The sequence below is a fragment of the Archocentrus centrarchus genome, chromosome 6 (genome assembly GCF_007364275.1).
Source record: "Archocentrus centrarchus isolate MPI-CPG fArcCen1 chromosome 6, fArcCen1, whole genome shotgun sequence".
In the NCBI taxonomy this organism is placed as follows: Eukaryota; Metazoa; Chordata; class Actinopteri; order Cichliformes; family Cichlidae; genus Archocentrus; species Archocentrus centrarchus.
In genome coordinates, this window is record NC_044351.1 from 23457611 (window position 1) to 23476282 (window position 18672).

Genomic DNA, 18672 nt, shown 5'->3' on the forward strand with positions numbered 1-18672 from the left:
TTTTTTAACAATCATTGCCACTTTGGGGACCCAAAAGACCATCACTTAATACTTAAAGTATGTTATGTTTACATCTGTGTCTACTATTGTTTCATCACATCACATGTTAAAGTTTCATCTTATTTTGTGTTTTGCAGGACATCAAGAAAATTCCTCCACCTGTGATAGAGAGCTGTGCCCTCTCGGCCCCACCACCCTGGAGTCTGAGGTAACCTGATGCTAATCTTTGACACTCTTTCAACAAAAATCTTGTTTGTTTTTTTTTAACTGTTGTAACATTTAACACAGTTAAAGGTGAGGCAAGGTGAAAATAAAATTTAAATTAATATTTTAAGCTTTGGCAGTACCGGAGTCTAAATGTCTCTTGCAGGTTCAACAAAATACAAACCGTATTCTCACTAAGATTTTAATGATACCGCTTTTAGTAACCATTGAATATACATGGCTGTGAATGATTAGTGTTTTATATTTTATTTTGAAAGGAATCTCCTTCACTCGCAGGTTTTAACACAACAAAAACAACAGATTTAAAATAAAATGAAAAAGAAATGCATCAAATCAAAACATTTAAAATATAGTGCATGTAAAATACAAAGCATACTACAGAACTGCTGTGCAGGTTTTAATCCCTGAAACCACTGTTCATGTTTAAATACATTATTGTAGTGAAACAGAAAAGTTGACAGTCACTATAAAAATTTCCATTACCTGCTTTCTGCTCTTAATTGAAACATTTTGAATACAGGCAGCATTTCCTGGTATAAACAATTGAAACTTTAAATCTATAACTCTAATCAGTATTTTGGTAATCAATATTTGACTGTAAAAGATGTTTGCATCAAATATTAAGTAAGACTAATGTTTTTTTTTAATAAATCAAAATTGCAAACATTTGAATAATTTCTTTTAACAAGGAGAGCAGACACCTGCTGATTATTATTAGCTGCCTTCACATCACTCATCGCTCTCTCACATCCATTGTATGCAATGTTTGGCATCACTGTGTTGGGGCTCTGACAGTGCTGCTTGAATGACAGGGGGGTGACATGCATCGTGCTCATGGGATGAAGCCAAAACCTTTCACCTCTGTCCTGACCCAATGACTTCCTTCATCCCCTCAGTTCTCTCTGTGGAGACGAACACTGTACAGTATTTTTATTTATTTAGTTATTTTCTGGCAGATACACAGATGGAAGGATGGTGGGATTGATGGAGTGAGTGAGGGACAGTGTGGTTGGCAGTAGGAATAAAGAAAAAAGGGTGGATGGAAAGAACTGAGGAAAAGTTAAGACTGGAGTTGAGGAACTGCAGAGATCAAGGCACCTGCATTTGAATGCAGACATACACGCCGCGACGAGAGGACAGAAGGAGGTTAGGAGGCAAGTTATGGGAGGAATAGATGGCGGGAGGGCTTCTGGTCGTGGATGCAGACAGACAGGCAGGGAAACCAGAGGATGGCGGTGACCTTCTCTGCTGCTGGAGGATCGAAGGCTTTATTTAAAGTCCTGGTCAATGCTGGGTGCTGCTGAGGTATCAGCCTCGCAGCCAGGCGACTCATCACCACTGTAATACAACTCTCTAACGCTAACTCCCCTCCCACACATACACACACACACACGCACGCACACACACACACACACACGGGACAGGACACTCTCTGGACACCTCAGGTTTTACCCTGTACAATCAGGAGGCTGGACAGAGGAAACTACCGCATCAGCATCAGCTAATTTTACCATGCAGCAGGCAGTATACTCTACTTTCTTCATGTGCTCAGCATTGTGAAGCACACGCCTGTTTTGCTTTTGACACACTCTCCATCACCGCCTGTTATTTTGCTCTTGACTGATAACAGAGAGACGATATGAACATTTTTATATGTTAAAGCAGAGCCATAGTGTGGACGCAGGTGGTGAAAGAAAGAGTTAAAAACTGACAGAATGCAGCATGCTCAGGTAGGACTCGTGCATCTGTTGGTGTGAGCGGAGCACGTGTTTGCGTTCACATGTGTGTGGCTGCAGCATGAGGACACCTGCGTGCTTCAGCACTTTCTGGCTGTCAGGAGCTCTGAGGTCACAGGCAGGGGAGTGGAGGGGGCACATTAGAGTAAGCTTCAGAGCCCCCACCCACCCACCACGCCTCTGCCATTTCTCCCCTCCCACCACTTCAACCCCACCTTCTCCTCCTTCACCCCCCCCCCCCACCCCCCCCCCCCCCCCCCCCCTTCCCCGTCATCCCTCCTCTTCTTCTTTTTCCAGTCCGGCTCGCCTTCTCCTCGTGGTGATGGGGTGAGTCAGCCACTCATGGGGGAGGGGACGCAGAGGGGCAAGGTGCCTCTGTGGCTGACAGCAGGCAGGTCAGGCTTTTGTAGACACGGCAGAGGAGGAAGGACACATGTGCACACGGACGCTTTAAGGTGTGAGTCCATAGTAAGGGAGCCCATATGTCCATCTTTAAACCAACATTCTGGCTGTGCTTTTAAAAAACACAAAAGCTTTTGCCAGAAGTTGGTGGATATTATCAATGAAGTTATAAAATAAGGTTGGCTGTTTGTGAGAAAAAAATGAAATAGCTCCATAGGCAGAAGAAAGATAGTAATGTGCTGTATCTACTCATAACTGTTCATCATATTGCACTGCATATAATAAAAAAAATTAAACACTATCATCTTCAGCTTCTCAGAAAACATTCTGTTGAAAATCCCCATTGAATTTTTAAAATAAGCATAACTGTGCACATAAATTTAAATTAGCATCATATTAAAATATGTGTTCACATGATTAACAATACATATCAGTGTATGTCCCAACACTGAACTGTCATTTACGAAACAGTGAAGTTGTGTTGCACTATTTTGTCATCAGCAGCAAGTGGGATTTTCTCCATCTACAGTTTGACACACTTCACTATCCTTCACTGCCTTGGATATATATAACTACTCTCTGCCCAATAGTGAGACTCATTACAGTGGTAGAGTTTTGGTAGTGACACAGACATCATTCCTCCATCCAGAAAATCCAAATGACAGTGAGGATATGAACAGGATGTATGCTCATTATTAGGCAAGGTCTGAAAAGAGAGGGAGCAAGAAGAACTGGGTCTGGGTGTTAGAAATAACAAAAAGGAGAGGAGATTTCACTCTGTGCAGTTGTAAAGATACACAAGATGAACACAGAACAACTGTGTTTAGATTTGGATTGTTTTTTTAAAATGTGTTTTTATTTCTAAGCCACAGATTAGATGATGCTTGTGGATAAAGTTTCACCCTCGAGCCAAACCTCTAAACATCAACCCACTTTTCTTTTCAACTAATGTTAATATAAAAAAATTTTCTCCTTTGTTTTGGCTGTTTAAGCCTGATTTGTGTTGTTTTATTCAAACATAATTAGTTATAAAGCTGTTACTGCTGCATGTGTGTGTGTGTGTGTGTGTGTGTGTGTGTGTGTGTGTGTGTGTGTGTGTGTGTGTGTGTGTGTGTGTGTGTGTGTGTGTGTTTGTGTTTGAGCCTCAGAGCCACTGTTGTCCTCTGGTTGTTACTGTGTGTTCACAGCATGATTGAGAGAGGAACTTGTGATGAGCCGGAGGTTAGTGTGATATAATGTATTCCCCTGAATCACCGCAGCCAGCAGCCCAGGGCCTTCCTCTTGCCCGCAGCTTCCTTCTCCTTACACACATACACCTTCCACACTCCCCTCGCGTCACCATCCTCTCCTTTTCTTCCCTGCGGTGACTGCCCAGTGTTAGCTGCTTAGCACTGCACGCAGCGTCTAATTGAATTCCAACACTTAGGCGTTAGCTCCTGATGCTATGTTAACACAGCACAATACTAACAGTCCTCAGGATGTGTTCAACACTCTTCTTTTAATGAGAAAATTAGTGCTAAGCTCATTTTGGCAACACATGATTTATTCAAAGCTCCAAACTGTGTCTTCTGTATCCCCTAAAGGATCATTTTTTATAGCCATCAGCAAATCAGCACTTCATATACACACATTGAGAACATGCAGAATATGTCTTGTGGATAAGCCACTGGGACACTTATGTGTGCATTTCCTCCTGCTTCTCAGGCTTCTGCTTGAGTGTATCTATTGTCGCTTATATAAATGTGTCTGCTGGTCTTTCTGCATCCATATTGCTGGCGATGCCGTCCATCCCCTCTCCCTGACACCTTCACTTTTATTCCCTGGCTCTCAAACATTAGCTCTGGGCTTTAATGGCACATATTTCCTGGGCCCGGCTGAAACGGGATGCATCTTCTCCTTGTTAGCTTGATAAATAACCAGGCTACTGCGAAAGTGCTGAATTTTAGCTTTCAGCCTCTATTTTCTGCTGGATGACATTAATTTTAAGTGCTGAGAAGGAGCTAACTAATACAGACAAATAAATAAGGAGGTGGGAGGGAAGGTGCAGAGGTGCTGGAGTCAGTGCTGTCCCTCCCCCACCCCCACTTTACCTGTTTACACACAAGCATTCATAGACGCAATATGCAAACCTGCAAAAATATACAGTGCACACAAATGGTGCAAAGTCAAGCAAGCGCACACACTCAGTTTCTCAATAGGTGCCTCTGTTGTTGTCCAAACTGTAAAATCAGCTTGTCCTATTATAAGTACAGCTCCTGCAAAGTCAACTGTTTGACATTTTGGAAGGAGATACTCGGTCGGTCGGTCAGTCAGTCAGTAAGATTGGCTCTATGCATCTCTGTCAGTATTACTGATTTTTCTGTTTCATCAAACAGAAACACGTATTACTGTAGCAGTAATATGGTGTGAGATCATAATGTACAACAGTCTGGATAAACTATAACAAAACAGACTTTCGGTCTAAGTAGTTCACTAGTTGATATTTAAATGTTGAACTTAAGAGTAATTTTGGAGGAAAGGTTATTGTTGTAGAAGAGACAAGAAAATAGTTTCTAGCTACAGTATTTAGTACAGAGTGGTTCTACACTGTATCTTAGTTTATATTCCTGTTTGCATGTTTTTCATACAGTAGGTACATAATTCCCATAATTACAGTGCAGCATCAGCCTTAGAACAGGCTGACCTGCACTGTGTTTTTAGAAAATTAAATTAGGTTAGAATACGAGATTAAAGATGACTCCTCAAAAATGTCACCTTTAGTCATGTTCTGTCTTTTACTTCTATCCTGATGCGTACATATTTTTGCCATCCTTTTATTCTTTTTACAATTACTTTTATCATTTCATTTTCCGTTTTACAATTTTAAGATGTTAAAAAAAAAGAAGAAGAAGACGGATTTACATTTGGAAAAACATCTGTGACATGACAGCAAAAGCATGGTAATAACAGGGTTTTACAGCTGTTCTATAATCAAAGAGCAAAGGGACACAAACCAAACATATAAGCCGGTACTGATGATCTACTTTGATCAGCTTGAACATGCAAAATTCTATGCATGATATGTTATGAGGAGGGGGTTTTTTTCCCCAAAAAAGCCATTGTAGTTGCACGCGCACATGCACACACGCACACACGCACACACACACACACACACACACACACACACACAAACACACACACACACACACACACACACACACACTGCTGTGTATAATATAATACAGTGAAGTGGCTTTGGCACCTCATACATTATTTTAACAATGTATAGTATGGTGAATAAAAAGGTCAGTGGTTGAGAACTAGCTTCATGTAACAATAAGATGCATGGACAGAGCGCTGCAGACCCTTCAGTCAGCATCTTGCAGCTGAGTGCTGTGAGGAGGAAACACATGCAAGCTGGAGTGACAGATTCAACTGTAGGCTGTGTGTGTGTGTGTGTATGTAATCATCCAGTGTTTATGGGGCACCGCAATTAAATACTTTAAAACAATAAATTGGCTCGGTCTGTCAGTGCTGATTGCACAAATTTCCATTTTGCCCTTTGTATCACTTTGATAAATGTCTTTTATTATGGCATTTTTTTTTGTTTTTGTATTTTTTTTAAGTGGTGCTTTTATTAGCCCATTTCTATTTTTGTCATTATCCAAACACACTCTCTCCCTCTGCAGATGCAGCGCAAGCAATGCATGTTTCTGTTTGCAATGCAGGGTCTAATCTTAAGGGTATATTTATCACATGCTGTCATGTTGTGGTCACATGACCACATGAACCACTGCCAGCAATTAAGGCTGATAAATCACTCATTTACAGGGAGAGAAGGAGGGACAGAGTTGGGTAAAGCAGAAACAAGAGAGTGATAAGAGAGAGGGAGAGGAATAATGAATAGCCTGTACCCCTTAACAGATATTTTCCTCTTTCATTTTTTTAACAGTGTGATGTTGAATGTTATTGTGTTTGGGCATTGTAGTATGAACTCTTGCCAATGAGGCTCATTGACTCCTACAGGCAGAGACAGAGAGGCAGATGGTAGTCGTTTGTGTGGTTTACTGTGATTCTGACCTGACTGCACTGCTTTATTTACCGTTTGTGTTCATGTGTGCAGCTGTGTGCATGCCTGCATGAGCAAATGCAATATTGTCATGACAGAGAAAGAGATGCAGAGAGCGTATGCGTAGAACTGTAAGTTCATTCTCTTCGTTCGCTGCTGATGGATTTCTTCTCAGCCTAAACAGGAGAGCAGCTACTACAGATACCAAACTATATTATAGTATCCTTTATTGTTGTTAGTTGCGTAGATTGAAATTCTGTCATAGCTGAAATTCAGGCAAACTTTGATTTTTACAGCTTTCCGGCCTTCCATTATAGAAAATAAGTGCGTAAGCTCAAGCCTAAGTCTGATCCTGGATGTGAGTGTGGTCTAAGCTGTGTGTAAGTTACATTAGAAAGTGTGTTTCAGCAGCTAGGGTCAGTGCTATGCTGAGAGTCGGCCTGAGCACTCACTTGTAAAGGCTGATTAAAGATTCATGACCAAGAAAAAAAGAAAAAACAGCCCTCTTTTAATGGGCTGAAGATAGGAGAGGAGGAGAGAGGAGACAAGCTGTGGTTTCTCTTCCGACAGTCGGAGCGCTCATTCATTAAAGACAGCAGTCACTAACTGGCTAAAGTCTTTACAATGAGACCATTGAGAGTCAGTTGAGTCAGTCGGGTTTCCTGCTGCAGAGCGAGTGTTGCAGCAGAAGATTAGGATTCAGCGGTTGCCATATATGTGTGTGACTCTGTTTTTGTTGTTTAAAGAGTTACAACTTTTTCAAATCAACTGCCTATTTGTACTGTGCAGAAAGACTTCTATGGTATAGTGTGTGTTTGTGTGTATGTGTTAATGCTGCATTCAACAGAGGCAGGACCCTGCTGTCTGTGGCTTTACCAGTACAGTGATTCTGAAAGCTGTTGCCTGCGACAAAAGCAGCTCTTCTGGGGAGAAAAATAATCTGTGCACACATTAACTGCACCAGAATACAAAGTCAACACTGTGTGTGTGTGTGTGTGTGTGTGTGTGTGTGTGTGTGTGTGTGTGTGTGTGTGTGTGTGTGTGTGTGTGTGTGTGTGTGTGTGTGTGTACTTGTGTGGTAAGTGAAGTATTGCCAAAGACTGTAAAGCATGCAAAAATCTTTCAAAGTAGAGGGCAGATGGTGTCGCTACATTCTCTCTGTCTTGCTTTCTAGTTTTGGCAGTAAATTCTTTTGATACAGGTATGTTTATTCATATTACTGTATTTTTATATCTGCCAGGGGGCTAATTGTTGGTTTTAGGGGTTTTTTTTAATGAAAAATATTTTTACAAAAGCATAATTCATATTTTTTTATGTGTTTTTCTTTATCTTAATAAAGTGACAAAAATGAGTCAGCAAATTTCTATAAATGACAGTGAGTTTGTTATTGATTACAGGTGGAAGTAGTAGCATGTGCAGGGGCTTTCGTTTGGTTTAAACCTGCTGCAAACACCATCATCCTCCATATCTCACATGATATATATAATAAACCCCCACCCCCACCCCCAGCGTACATGGATGACGTAAGAAGAGGGCTGACCTCCTTCTCACTCTCTCTGTCTTCCTCATCTACTCTGGTTCAAGGTTGAGTACAGAAAGGGGAGGAGATACAAGGGAAGGAGGAGCAAAGAGGCACAAGAATGCTCATTTTTGGCATGTTTGAACATATTGTCCTACCTATACAAACCGCCACTTCTTCACTGTCCTCTTTTTACTTTCAAACCCTACTGTGTAAAAGTGTTAGTGACCTCCCTGCCTTCTCAGAAGTTATTTTTCACAAGAGGCCTGAGACATCACATACAGAAAATGTAGACTGCTGCTTTCTGCTCAGAGTAAATAATCAAGAGTAAATTTCACATGAGGATGGTTGTATACAACAGTGATAAGCTTCACTTAATGTCACATGGGGGTATCTGTGAGAGTACTGAAATTAGCCATAGGCTTTGTCAGGCCCATCATCTAACGCTCATACAACAGATGTCGACTGAATCGAGTGTTACATACATCAATTAGTAAATACAGAAACTATATACAATGATCACAAGAGGCAGATATCTCTAAAAATACCTCTTTGCTACTTCTTATTAAAAAAAAATCTTCAAAATCTCTAGGTAACAGGCCACCTACCAGCCCAGTCAGTTGGGACTTTGGGGGTTCTTTATTTATAATAAGTGCTTATTCAAGAATGCTTCATCATAAGCAAAAGAAAAAATAACTAAGTTTAATTTTAGGGAAATTAAAACTCATATATCTGACAGTATTTTGCTGATCCTGATAGGTACAGCACTGTATCTTATACTGTATATTTTATGTGGCTTTATCTTGAGTGAATTAAAGGGCTTGTAAAAAGTGAAAAGTTATTAGCGTCAGACCACCTGGGATGAACATCTGCAGCCTCAAACTGCAGACCCAACATATATCACTGTTTCTCCTCTCAATATTCACTGACACACACACACACACACACACACACACACACACACACACACACACACACACACACACACACACTCACACGCACACACGCGCATGGCTCTACTTTCAGATGACTAGTGTCTTGCTGACATACACATGCAGTTGTCCATTCCTGCAGGGGTTCATGGTGTTTATTAAAGATGCTACAGTGTCACAAGCTAAATACATGTTCTGATCCTCTGGTCAGCCAGAGGTCAAAGGTCAGGAGGTTATAGTTTGAGGCTAGGATGATTACAGCTCACCAGTGGTCAGTCAAAAAAAACAAAGTTTAGGTTAATTTGTGGAGCTTTGAAGGATTCTTCTGTTATTCTGTAGAGCGTTTGCATTAAACCTTTTTATTTGTTTATCTTATTTTTTTTATTCCTACAGTAACTAATCTCCTTTGAATAATTAGATGTTCTTTTCATGTTCTATTAGGACTGTTTTTCTTCATGGCTCTGCTCGAACACTATATTTTCATCTTCAAAGTGAAAGCTAAAATAGGGCGATCATTGCAATTTAATTACTACAAATCCCTTTGTGAATTTGCACTTGTTTGTTTACATGCATAGATTTGCCAGCTTCTGCACTTTTGTGCGTGTTTGTGTATGCTTCAGTGGATGTCTTTACGTTCTTGTGTCGTTCCGTATGTGCCCCTTTATTTTTAGCGTGTGTGAGTGTGTGCATTTGTGTGCAAATGAGGTTGCAGTGGGGTTTATTTAAATAGATAAGGTGGTGTTTTATTCCCAATCAGAGGAATCTCCTGTCGCATTTCAGTCTCTTCATAATAACCTCCAGCATTGCTCCACATCCCCCTGACACACACACACACACACACACACACACTTGCAGACACTGCAGTTTTTTTTCTCTCTCAGGGGTAAAAAGCTTTGATAAATGAAAATAAATATTTTTCTTCATATGAGTAACAGGAGGGGAAAGAAGCTAACAGCAGAACTGACAGGAGACCTCTGACAGTTTGAGGCCTCAGTCCAAGCAAATATATGACAAAGAAACACTTTCTAGAAGTGTGTATGAATGCATGTGACACACTGTGGGAGTGTGATGCAGTTAAGCACCAAAACACAGGTACACTCTGTCATTGCAAGCAATAAAAGAGAAGACGGCAGTGAGTCAGGGATGTGGGCCGAGGAGAAGGGATACAGCAACTGGCATGTAGGCTGACATGTTAATTGAGTAACAGTGAGAGGAAAAAAAAACCCAGCACAACACGTGATTTAGAGGAAACTGGTTCTCCTCCTCACTTTGTTTCTCTGACTGCAAGGTCATGTAGGAGCCTCCCTCTTTCTCTCTCTCCACCTTTGTTTCCCTCTGATCCTCCGGACCTCATTTCATTCAACACTCCCGAACCTTCGACAGCTCCATAACTATAACTCTCTCCTCCCCGTCTTCTCCTCCTCTCTTCTCTTCATCCACAGCTAAATGACTCTGTCAGAAATAAAGAACGCTTATCTTACCTACTGCCTCCACTCTGCTGTCTCTTTCCCTGCCAGTGTCACACACACAAATATGCACACATAAAAAAAAAAAGAAAACATCTAATGGGCAAAAAACAGCAAAAAAAATTTAAATGCACTTTAAATCATTTTGAACATTTTATCCAGCAGCGTCTTAATTATTCCACTGAGATGGAAGTTTCATTCTTGTTCGGCAACATTCAGCTGGTTGTACTGACTCAGTTTTCAGCCACATGCCAGATAGAAAGACATACAGCCCGCAGTGTGGAGACAGGTAGATGGAGGCTTGACAGAGGACAGGTGTCCACTCATTCTGTTCTGCACAATGAGTGGAAGCCCCACTCCAACACACACACACACACACACACACACACACACACACACACACACACACACACACACACACACACACACACACACATACACACAAACTTCCTCTTCTTCTTTTCCTGTCATTCCCTTCTTCTCTCTTCCCTGTGGTGTGGAGTAGAGAGAGGGATCTACAGCTATCTGCAGCCCGCAGAGGGCTTACTGTCTGTTTTTGTCTTTGTGTGTGTGTGTGTGTGTGTGTGTGTGTGTAAGCCACCTACCAGCCACTCAGTAGGGGGCCACATAGGGCTGAGGAAAGAAAGAAAGATGAGGGGGTGGGAAGGAGTGTGATAGGGATAAAACTCTCAGCAAGAACAAACACACAGTAACCAATGCACACACACAGCTCAGCTCAGCACATGCTCCAGCAATCTGCTAGGTCTCCCTGAGCACTCCATCACTAATAGTCACCATACAGAGTGCAACATGGATTTTAATCAGCATGTATTGTGATGACTTTGCCTTTCCGTTGCCTAAAAATGCGCACACAGACACAAAGTTGGCCTACATGCAGTGTACAGTTCAGAGGGATCAAAGGTTATGAGTAAACTCCATCGACTGATTGGTATGTACGTCGAGGTTATGCATATGTTTATTGAACCTCATCCAATTCGGCCACCTTACTTGGGAAAATTAGCTTCGTGCGCTCTATATTATTCAGGATCGTCCTTTGTTCGCTGTTCTGAAAGCTTGTGTAGCAAAAAAACAACAGAGGAAAGGAGAGAATGAAAGGGAACACGTTTGCACCAAACAAATGGGAGATATGTGCATATGCAAGGATGTGTGAGAGACGAAGAGATGAAAAGAGTGATAATTCCTTCGCTACCCTGAGGCCTCTTGCAGCCTCGCGGGCTCCCTATATGTCCCCTGACACATGCCTAAGCAGAAAGCTGGGGCCCGCTAATTGGCCCCTGTGATAACAGCAGAGACAAAGGTAAAGTATGTGTGTAGAGATGTTTTCATATTACAGCAGCGCTGAAAGCTCACATTTTCTGCAAGTAATAAGTTGTTGGTTTGTTATTCTGCTTTGAAGGGTGTTTGATTTGTAAGCTCTGAGTACATTTAAGATCTGCTCGCTTACTGAAGTTGGAAGGCACCAAAAGACAATTAAAGCATATACACTAGTTCAAAGCACGGCTCCAGCCTTTAAACGGCTTGTTTCTCTAATTGTTTCATTATCTCAGTATGCTTATTAAATGTGCGATAATTGTTAATTACCACATGAGGATTTGTAAAGGATTTGTCTTGAGTATCAAAACAAATTAATTAAACTGAACACATTTAAAACAACAGCAATGATAACAGCAGGTGCAGTGCGTGCGTGTGTGTGTGCGTACCCGCAAATTTCCAATGCTACACTTGTTTGTTTGAATCTCTGTTTAATTGAGATTCATAGGAGGAATTTAAATAAGATTCAAATGAGATTCATAGCTAAGTGTAGCAGCACAGGTAATATGCAGATAGATTTAATGATGATTCAGTGTATCTTGCAGTCTAACGAGTGCTAGATTAGACCATTGGAAGACGTTGGCTGAAATCATTACTGTGGTTGGAGGGAAAAGCAGTGAAAAAAGGGAACTGCAGTTAAAAGGCATTTAAATGTAAATGGAATTAAAGCATTCTGAATGGCAGATATTTTATAATGTAATTTAGAGAAATCCATGCTTTGTAATGAAATAAGGTGTGTGTGTCAAAAAGCAAACAAAAAAAAAACAATTTATATCCAATTACCTTTGAGACAAAAACATTTTCAAAATGAATAGTCTTTAAAAAAGCTTCCCATAGGCTTGGATCATGTAAAACATCAGGTCTTGGAGAAGTGCAGAGTTTTTTTTCTAAAATGTTGTCTGGGATAAATTCCTCCAGTTGTTTATCTGACAGCAAAGACACTGAAGGCTACTGTACATCTGATTTCATACACTTACCAGTTTAATCTGTGTAACATCCAGCTGCTCACGACAGCTGGGACATTATAAGTAAATAAAACGTGGCTCCTGAGCTTGCACATACACGCATGCACACACGTCAACACTTATTCTTCGGTTGCCTTCCATACATGCGCAACGAGTTGTTTCTTTTCCTTTCTCCTGCTGTACATACGCCTGGACAGATGTGCACTGCTGGATACTTTATATTTATCTATAGTGCGCTCACCATAATTAAATTGATGAGGAAAGGGTGTGTGTGTGTGTGCGTGTGTGTGTTGGAGGCTACATTTGACTCTTTGATCTGACGATGCAGGCACAAATACTATTTCTTTACTGTGGGATGCATTTACATTTATTCATAATCACATATATGTGATCCTAATTTTTAATATAATACATATTAAATGTATTATATGATATTAAATAAGATTTATGATGTTACACTGTGAGGCAGAACTAAGTCCACTTGTGTGGGAACTTTTACAGACTTTACATATAAAAGTAAACAGTATAATAATAATAAGCATTATATCATAACAACATTTGCATTCCTAAACATTCACAGCTATTTATGTTTTCCTGCTTAACCACAGCTATTAAATGGGATGCTAAAACAAAAGTAGTAAGCACTTAGATGCTGAAGGACCAAACAAGGAAACAAATATTCTGTGGGACTGGTTAAGGCGCAGCAGTAGGCATGAGGCTCTCTCTGCTGTACAACTGCAGTATTGATATATGCTGCAGAGCCTGAGCCTACCATCCCACTTTATTTCAATTAGCTCACAGGAAGCAGGAAATAACCTGCAAATCAATTGTCATTTCTATGGGACTGCGGCTGGAGGCAGAGATTCACTTTGTCCACCAATAAAAGATGATGTAGCCGTGAAGAAGATTAAAGGGAATTTCCTCTTCACATACCCTCGCGCCGTTGTACAGTATATCATTAGTGTGTGATGTTTAGTGCTTCAAGGTTGTTATGGTTTTTCTCTGAAGTGCGGAAATTATTTTTCATGGTACAGATTCTCTTGCCCCCTCGAATAGTAAGTGATCTTTTACATAACCCAGAGTCCTACTCTACAGCAAAAAACACATTGCAAGTCAAAATGCAAATCTTGTAGCTAGATTGCACTCTGATCTTTTGAGCATAGTTGAAGAAGATGTGTCAACATGGGATTTCTCTGGGGTTACGAGACCTAATTTAAAAAAAAAAAAATCATATAAAAAAATAAAAATCTGATTTAATTTAAAAGATGTTGTCTCATGCATGTCTATGCTGCTTCCAGTGCAGCTGTTATCTTTACATTTCTCAGTAGAAATCCTGACCACTTGCCTACTTGTGTTTTCAAATTCACTATGGACCTCAAGCTTGCAGATGAAACCTCAACTTGTGTGTCAAACTGACTCAAGGATCTTGTCAAAGATTATCACTAGTGATGAGAGTTGGGTCACCAGCTATGACCCAGAGACCAAAAGCAGCTTTTATTGGAAGAGTCTACAGTGTCCAAGCCGGAGGAGGCTTACCGGGTGAGGAGCATTGTGCACTGTGTATTTGTCCCTCAGGTTTGGACTGTCAACTTGCAGCTCTGATGTAACATACTGAGCCACCTTAGAATATGCCACTGTAAGCACACTCACAGCACAGTGAAAAGGCAAGGGTTTTTGGCCACACAACACAATCTTTGCTCACCACTTACCTTACTTACCAGATGTGGCTCTGTGAGACTTTGTCACCTTCCTCAAGATGAAATTCTTTTGGGGGTCACAGTTTTGACACACCAAAGGAGGTCCACCACTCATGGCAGGTACACAAGTGGTCAGAAAGGAACGTCTATGGAGTGTTCTTTAAAAAAGCTGCTGTGCTAGATGAGGTCCGGTGCTGAAGGTGGGTGAGATCATCCAAAATTAATTTGGGTATGGTTTTAATTTTTTGTTTTGTTTTGTTTGGGGGGGTTTGTTTTGTTTTTTGTTGTTGTTTTTTTTTCCATCTGCAGACTTGAGAAACTTTGATTGCACCTCTTCCCAGTGAAAAATTGTGAGCGGTTGAAAGCTGTACTTTTCGAGATGGGTGTTTGGTAGAAATACACCACCAACATTTTATCCCAGTAGCTCTCTCATTCATAAAGACATTTTGTTTTTATGATGTAAAGACAATCTATCTCTGTGATGGATAGTAATGCTTACATTAAATCAGACTTGGAATAACACCACCAAAATAAATGTGATGAATGCTGATGTGTGCTTTTAATGACCAAGCAGAAAAATTGTGCAGTGACAGAAAGCCGAGGAGCAGGAAACTGAATATGTTCCATGAAACACACTGGAAAGCTTTTAGTGATGGAGGTGGGGAAAGGGAGGTCAATATGGATTGCAGCTGAGCAAGATATAGAAGGTTATATGGTGTATGATCATATCAGAAAACACAGTTATGTATGCACCCCACTTTACACTGTGTCACACACACAACCCTGAAAACACTGGAACGCACCGCCGAGTGATTTGTTTGTGTTGTTGGTGCAGTGGACTGAAGCTATGGAGGTAGTAACTGTTTGATGGTAGGCTTTATGGAGACACTATATAATGCCTGTGACAGTTTATTCAGTGCATGTCAGGATGAGGGGATTTGTGACACTACAATGGCTGGGACACTCCTGCAGCCTTATGCACTTATGCACCCTCCATTCACAGCTCCAGAGGGAAACATGAGTGAAGGATATGTGAATCTGTTTGCATGTTAAATGCTGTAGAACTGTGTGCTGTGTTAACGGTGAAACAAGGCTGTATTTCTAAAATAAAACAAGCACTAAACTCAGATACTGTGGAAAACGACAAAAAAATATCTCCAATTTCATTTACGTTTCTGATTTGAATGTAGCATAATATTCATCCCTCTGACACACTTGAGCAGGCACAAATGCCTGAAACAGTTTAAAGAGAGATTTTTCCTCTGCTTCTCAGCTCCGGTGGCAGGCGATTGCAAACCAGACGAGATCGTTAGACAGTACATTTTCTTTAGAGGAAAAAACCATCTCCCTTTTTGCACTAACTTTTTGTCCAGCTAGTTATTCCCAAAGGTCCATTAGCCGAGTTCTCATTGGTTCTACTCTTGGCTGGATGCTATTAGCCCTGTGATTGGGTATTGAATTAGCCTGCTGATTTGGTATTGAAGGAGTGAAGACTGATGAGAGGATTTGGCTAAGCTTTCTTCTCCAAACCTCATTACTCACACTCAAAGAGAGCAGAACTGGAAGATGCACGCACATGCACACACACACACACACGCACACAAGTCACAAAGACATGTACACACAGGTTTCTTTCCTGCTTTTCTATTGAAGATTTAACAATTTAAACATTGGCCCACTCTGTCTGTTGCCTGCAAGGTAGAGGAGGATTCTTTTTTTTTTTTTTTCCCAAAATACACCTGCATTGCTTTCTAAACTCACCTTTCACATCTGCTGCAGATAAAACAGAGTCAAAACCACTAAACTAATATGTCGTGTATGCATGAGCAAGTGCTGCAGAGACTGGAGACACTGGGAGACAACCTGTCTTTACTGAAAAGAAAGTGTTTTCAGCCCAAGAGAGTGCTGTATGCAATTGGAAGCTGCTAAAGAGAGGGATGTGTGAAAGGCTTTGTGCTGATTTATGCTGTGTTTCATCCCACAATAAAGATTATGGATGATGATATTGATTTAGCCGGGGCTGTGGCCATGACTGGACTCGGGCTCTCAGGTTGGAAAGAAGAGAGAATTTAGCTCATTATCATTCTCAGACATAGTAAAGAAGCCTTCTGTTGGTCAATGTGTGCAGATAAACGTCTGTGTCTGTGTGTGTGTGCAGGAGACTTAGATCATCCTCTGTATTAGCGGCACGACTCTTCCCTCCTTTAGTGTTTGTGAAAGTGATGAACCCCATCCTGTCCTCCTCTTTCCCGAGCCCGAGAGCGAGCAGCAGGCGTTCCCAGCAGCACAGCGCAGCAGACCAGGAGGGAGGGATGAAGTTATTGACTCCACTTTGATTTAACCTCTCCCGCCTGATCCTCAGAAGCTCACAGGCACATGCAGATTTGGGAATTCTCAAAATACCAGCTGCCTTCTAAAAGATGAGCATGTTAAAGATGCCATTCACAATATACTATTGACTTCAGATCCTTTTATTTTGGTTAAAGTGGTAATAACACACTGTATAAATGAAGATCCTGCTTTTAAAATTTTACAAGTACAGAAGTTTGCAGTTAATAATCAAAGGTAACAATGCTTTACTATGCAGATTTTTTAAAATTATTTTAATTAAGTAGTTCAGCTTTTCTATGAGAAGTCCCTTTATCTTAAAGTAAACTGTTACCAATAGATATCAAAAAAATATTAAAACATTAAAAAATATATATTAAAACCATTTATACCAGTATTCAGTTATGGGTGCCCACAGGAGGAGTTTTAGTTGTTGACAAATACATAAATAAACACTTACTTATACTTATAGAATTACATTGTGTGATAAGTCATTCATAAAGTGTTTAGGATGTCACCATTTTGGGTTCATATTTAAGTTCTATTGTTAACAGTGATGGGCAAGTTACTTCAAATATAGATTAAATTACTTATGTAAATATAACTTATAACTTGTTTTATTGCTTTCCAGTGAAAAAATTCCTTGAATTATTTGTTACATTACTTTTGTTAAGCAAAGGTGATCTTTAACAACCTCAAATCCTCCACACATCACATCTTCTATTACACACATGTTGTAAAAATAGAAAGCACTATATTATGGTGAAGCCAGCTCAGGCTAGCAACAGGCAGGGGTTAAAGTGGGTTAGAACCAGCACCTGCAGTTAATGAGCAATTAAATCTGATAGGCAGGTTAATGCATATTGCTGCTGAATGAGTTAAGTGATTGTGTGTTGCAGCCTGCTGCAGCAAAGGTTGTATGAAAATACTGTAGTAGGCAATTTGATGCGGTTCAGATTTGCTTACTGAATTTTGCCTTTTATAATAGCTTTATAGTGTCTGTGGAGTGGAAATCAGCCGTGTAGCTCCTGAAACATCTGCTTACATCTTGTTGAATTCAGGGGGGTAAATCCACAAAGAGTGGTGAATATCAGAGTAGCAACACAGGTCAGCGGGTCACAGTCTGTACACAAAGAAAAATCAACTGGAGCTGCACCACTACACCCAATCTTAGGGTTACGCTATCTGCCAAATCTCACTTGAACCCCTCACTTCACATCAGTCCAAAATCTCCTATGGGTGTTCAGCAGGTTTAATATCTGGTTACCATGAAGGCCACAGCATATCATTCATATCAATGATTTTAAATTCTTTATTTGGTGATAGAAAAACCATAGAATTTATTCTTTGAAAAATGTGGTTGGGAACTATAGAAGCAGAAAGTAACTGAAGTGGGTGCTCTTGGGTAAATTAGCTTCTATTTATAGTTGCAGCAAAGGATTTGTGTAAATGTGTTTGTTAACTTGCATACATATGCTGTACAGTATGTTTGTATGTTTCTCTGTACATATTGGTTTAGCTAAATGCCTCTACACAGTGCTTAAATATCCACAATTTGAGACCATTTCAGACTGAAACAACAGCTAATAATTACAAGTAATATCACTGAGTGCTGCTATGCCGAACACTGTTAGAGTTGTTGAACAGGACAATGGCGCCAAAGTGCACTTCTCTTTAATTAATTACCCGCTTTTGTTTCTGGAGGCAATACACAAACATCCACACACAGATAACACACACATGCACAGACACTCAGAAAGAGGCAAGAGTTTGGTTTTTAGAGGAAAAAGGAGGAAGCGAGGGAGAGAGGAAGAGGGTAATATCAGCAGGCTATCTATCCTCTCTTCCACTGTGCATCCCAATCCTCTTTGGAAATAACAAATGCATAAAGGAGCCACAACACAAATATATCTGCCTGGCTCAGATAGATAGTGCTATGCTAGAGTTTAATACCCTTATGTAAACCAGTAACAATCAAGCCCTAACACACACCCCCACATCACCACTAAGGGGACAATAAGG

General features: G+C 40.5%; 1 protein-coding gene across 1 annotated transcript in view; it reads left to right on the top strand.

Annotated features, from left to right (window-relative positions):
• Positions 1–18672, top strand: part of LOC115781690 (transcription factor Maf-like) — a 43181-nt gene that overhangs the window by 7745 nt on the left and 16764 nt on the right. Inside the window, exon 2 of the mRNA XM_030731490.1 lies at positions 138–208. Coding sequence (XP_030587350.1) covers positions 138–165 — 28 coding nt within the window. The 3' untranslated portion in view covers positions 166–208. The remainder of the gene's footprint in view (positions 1–137; positions 209–18672) is intronic.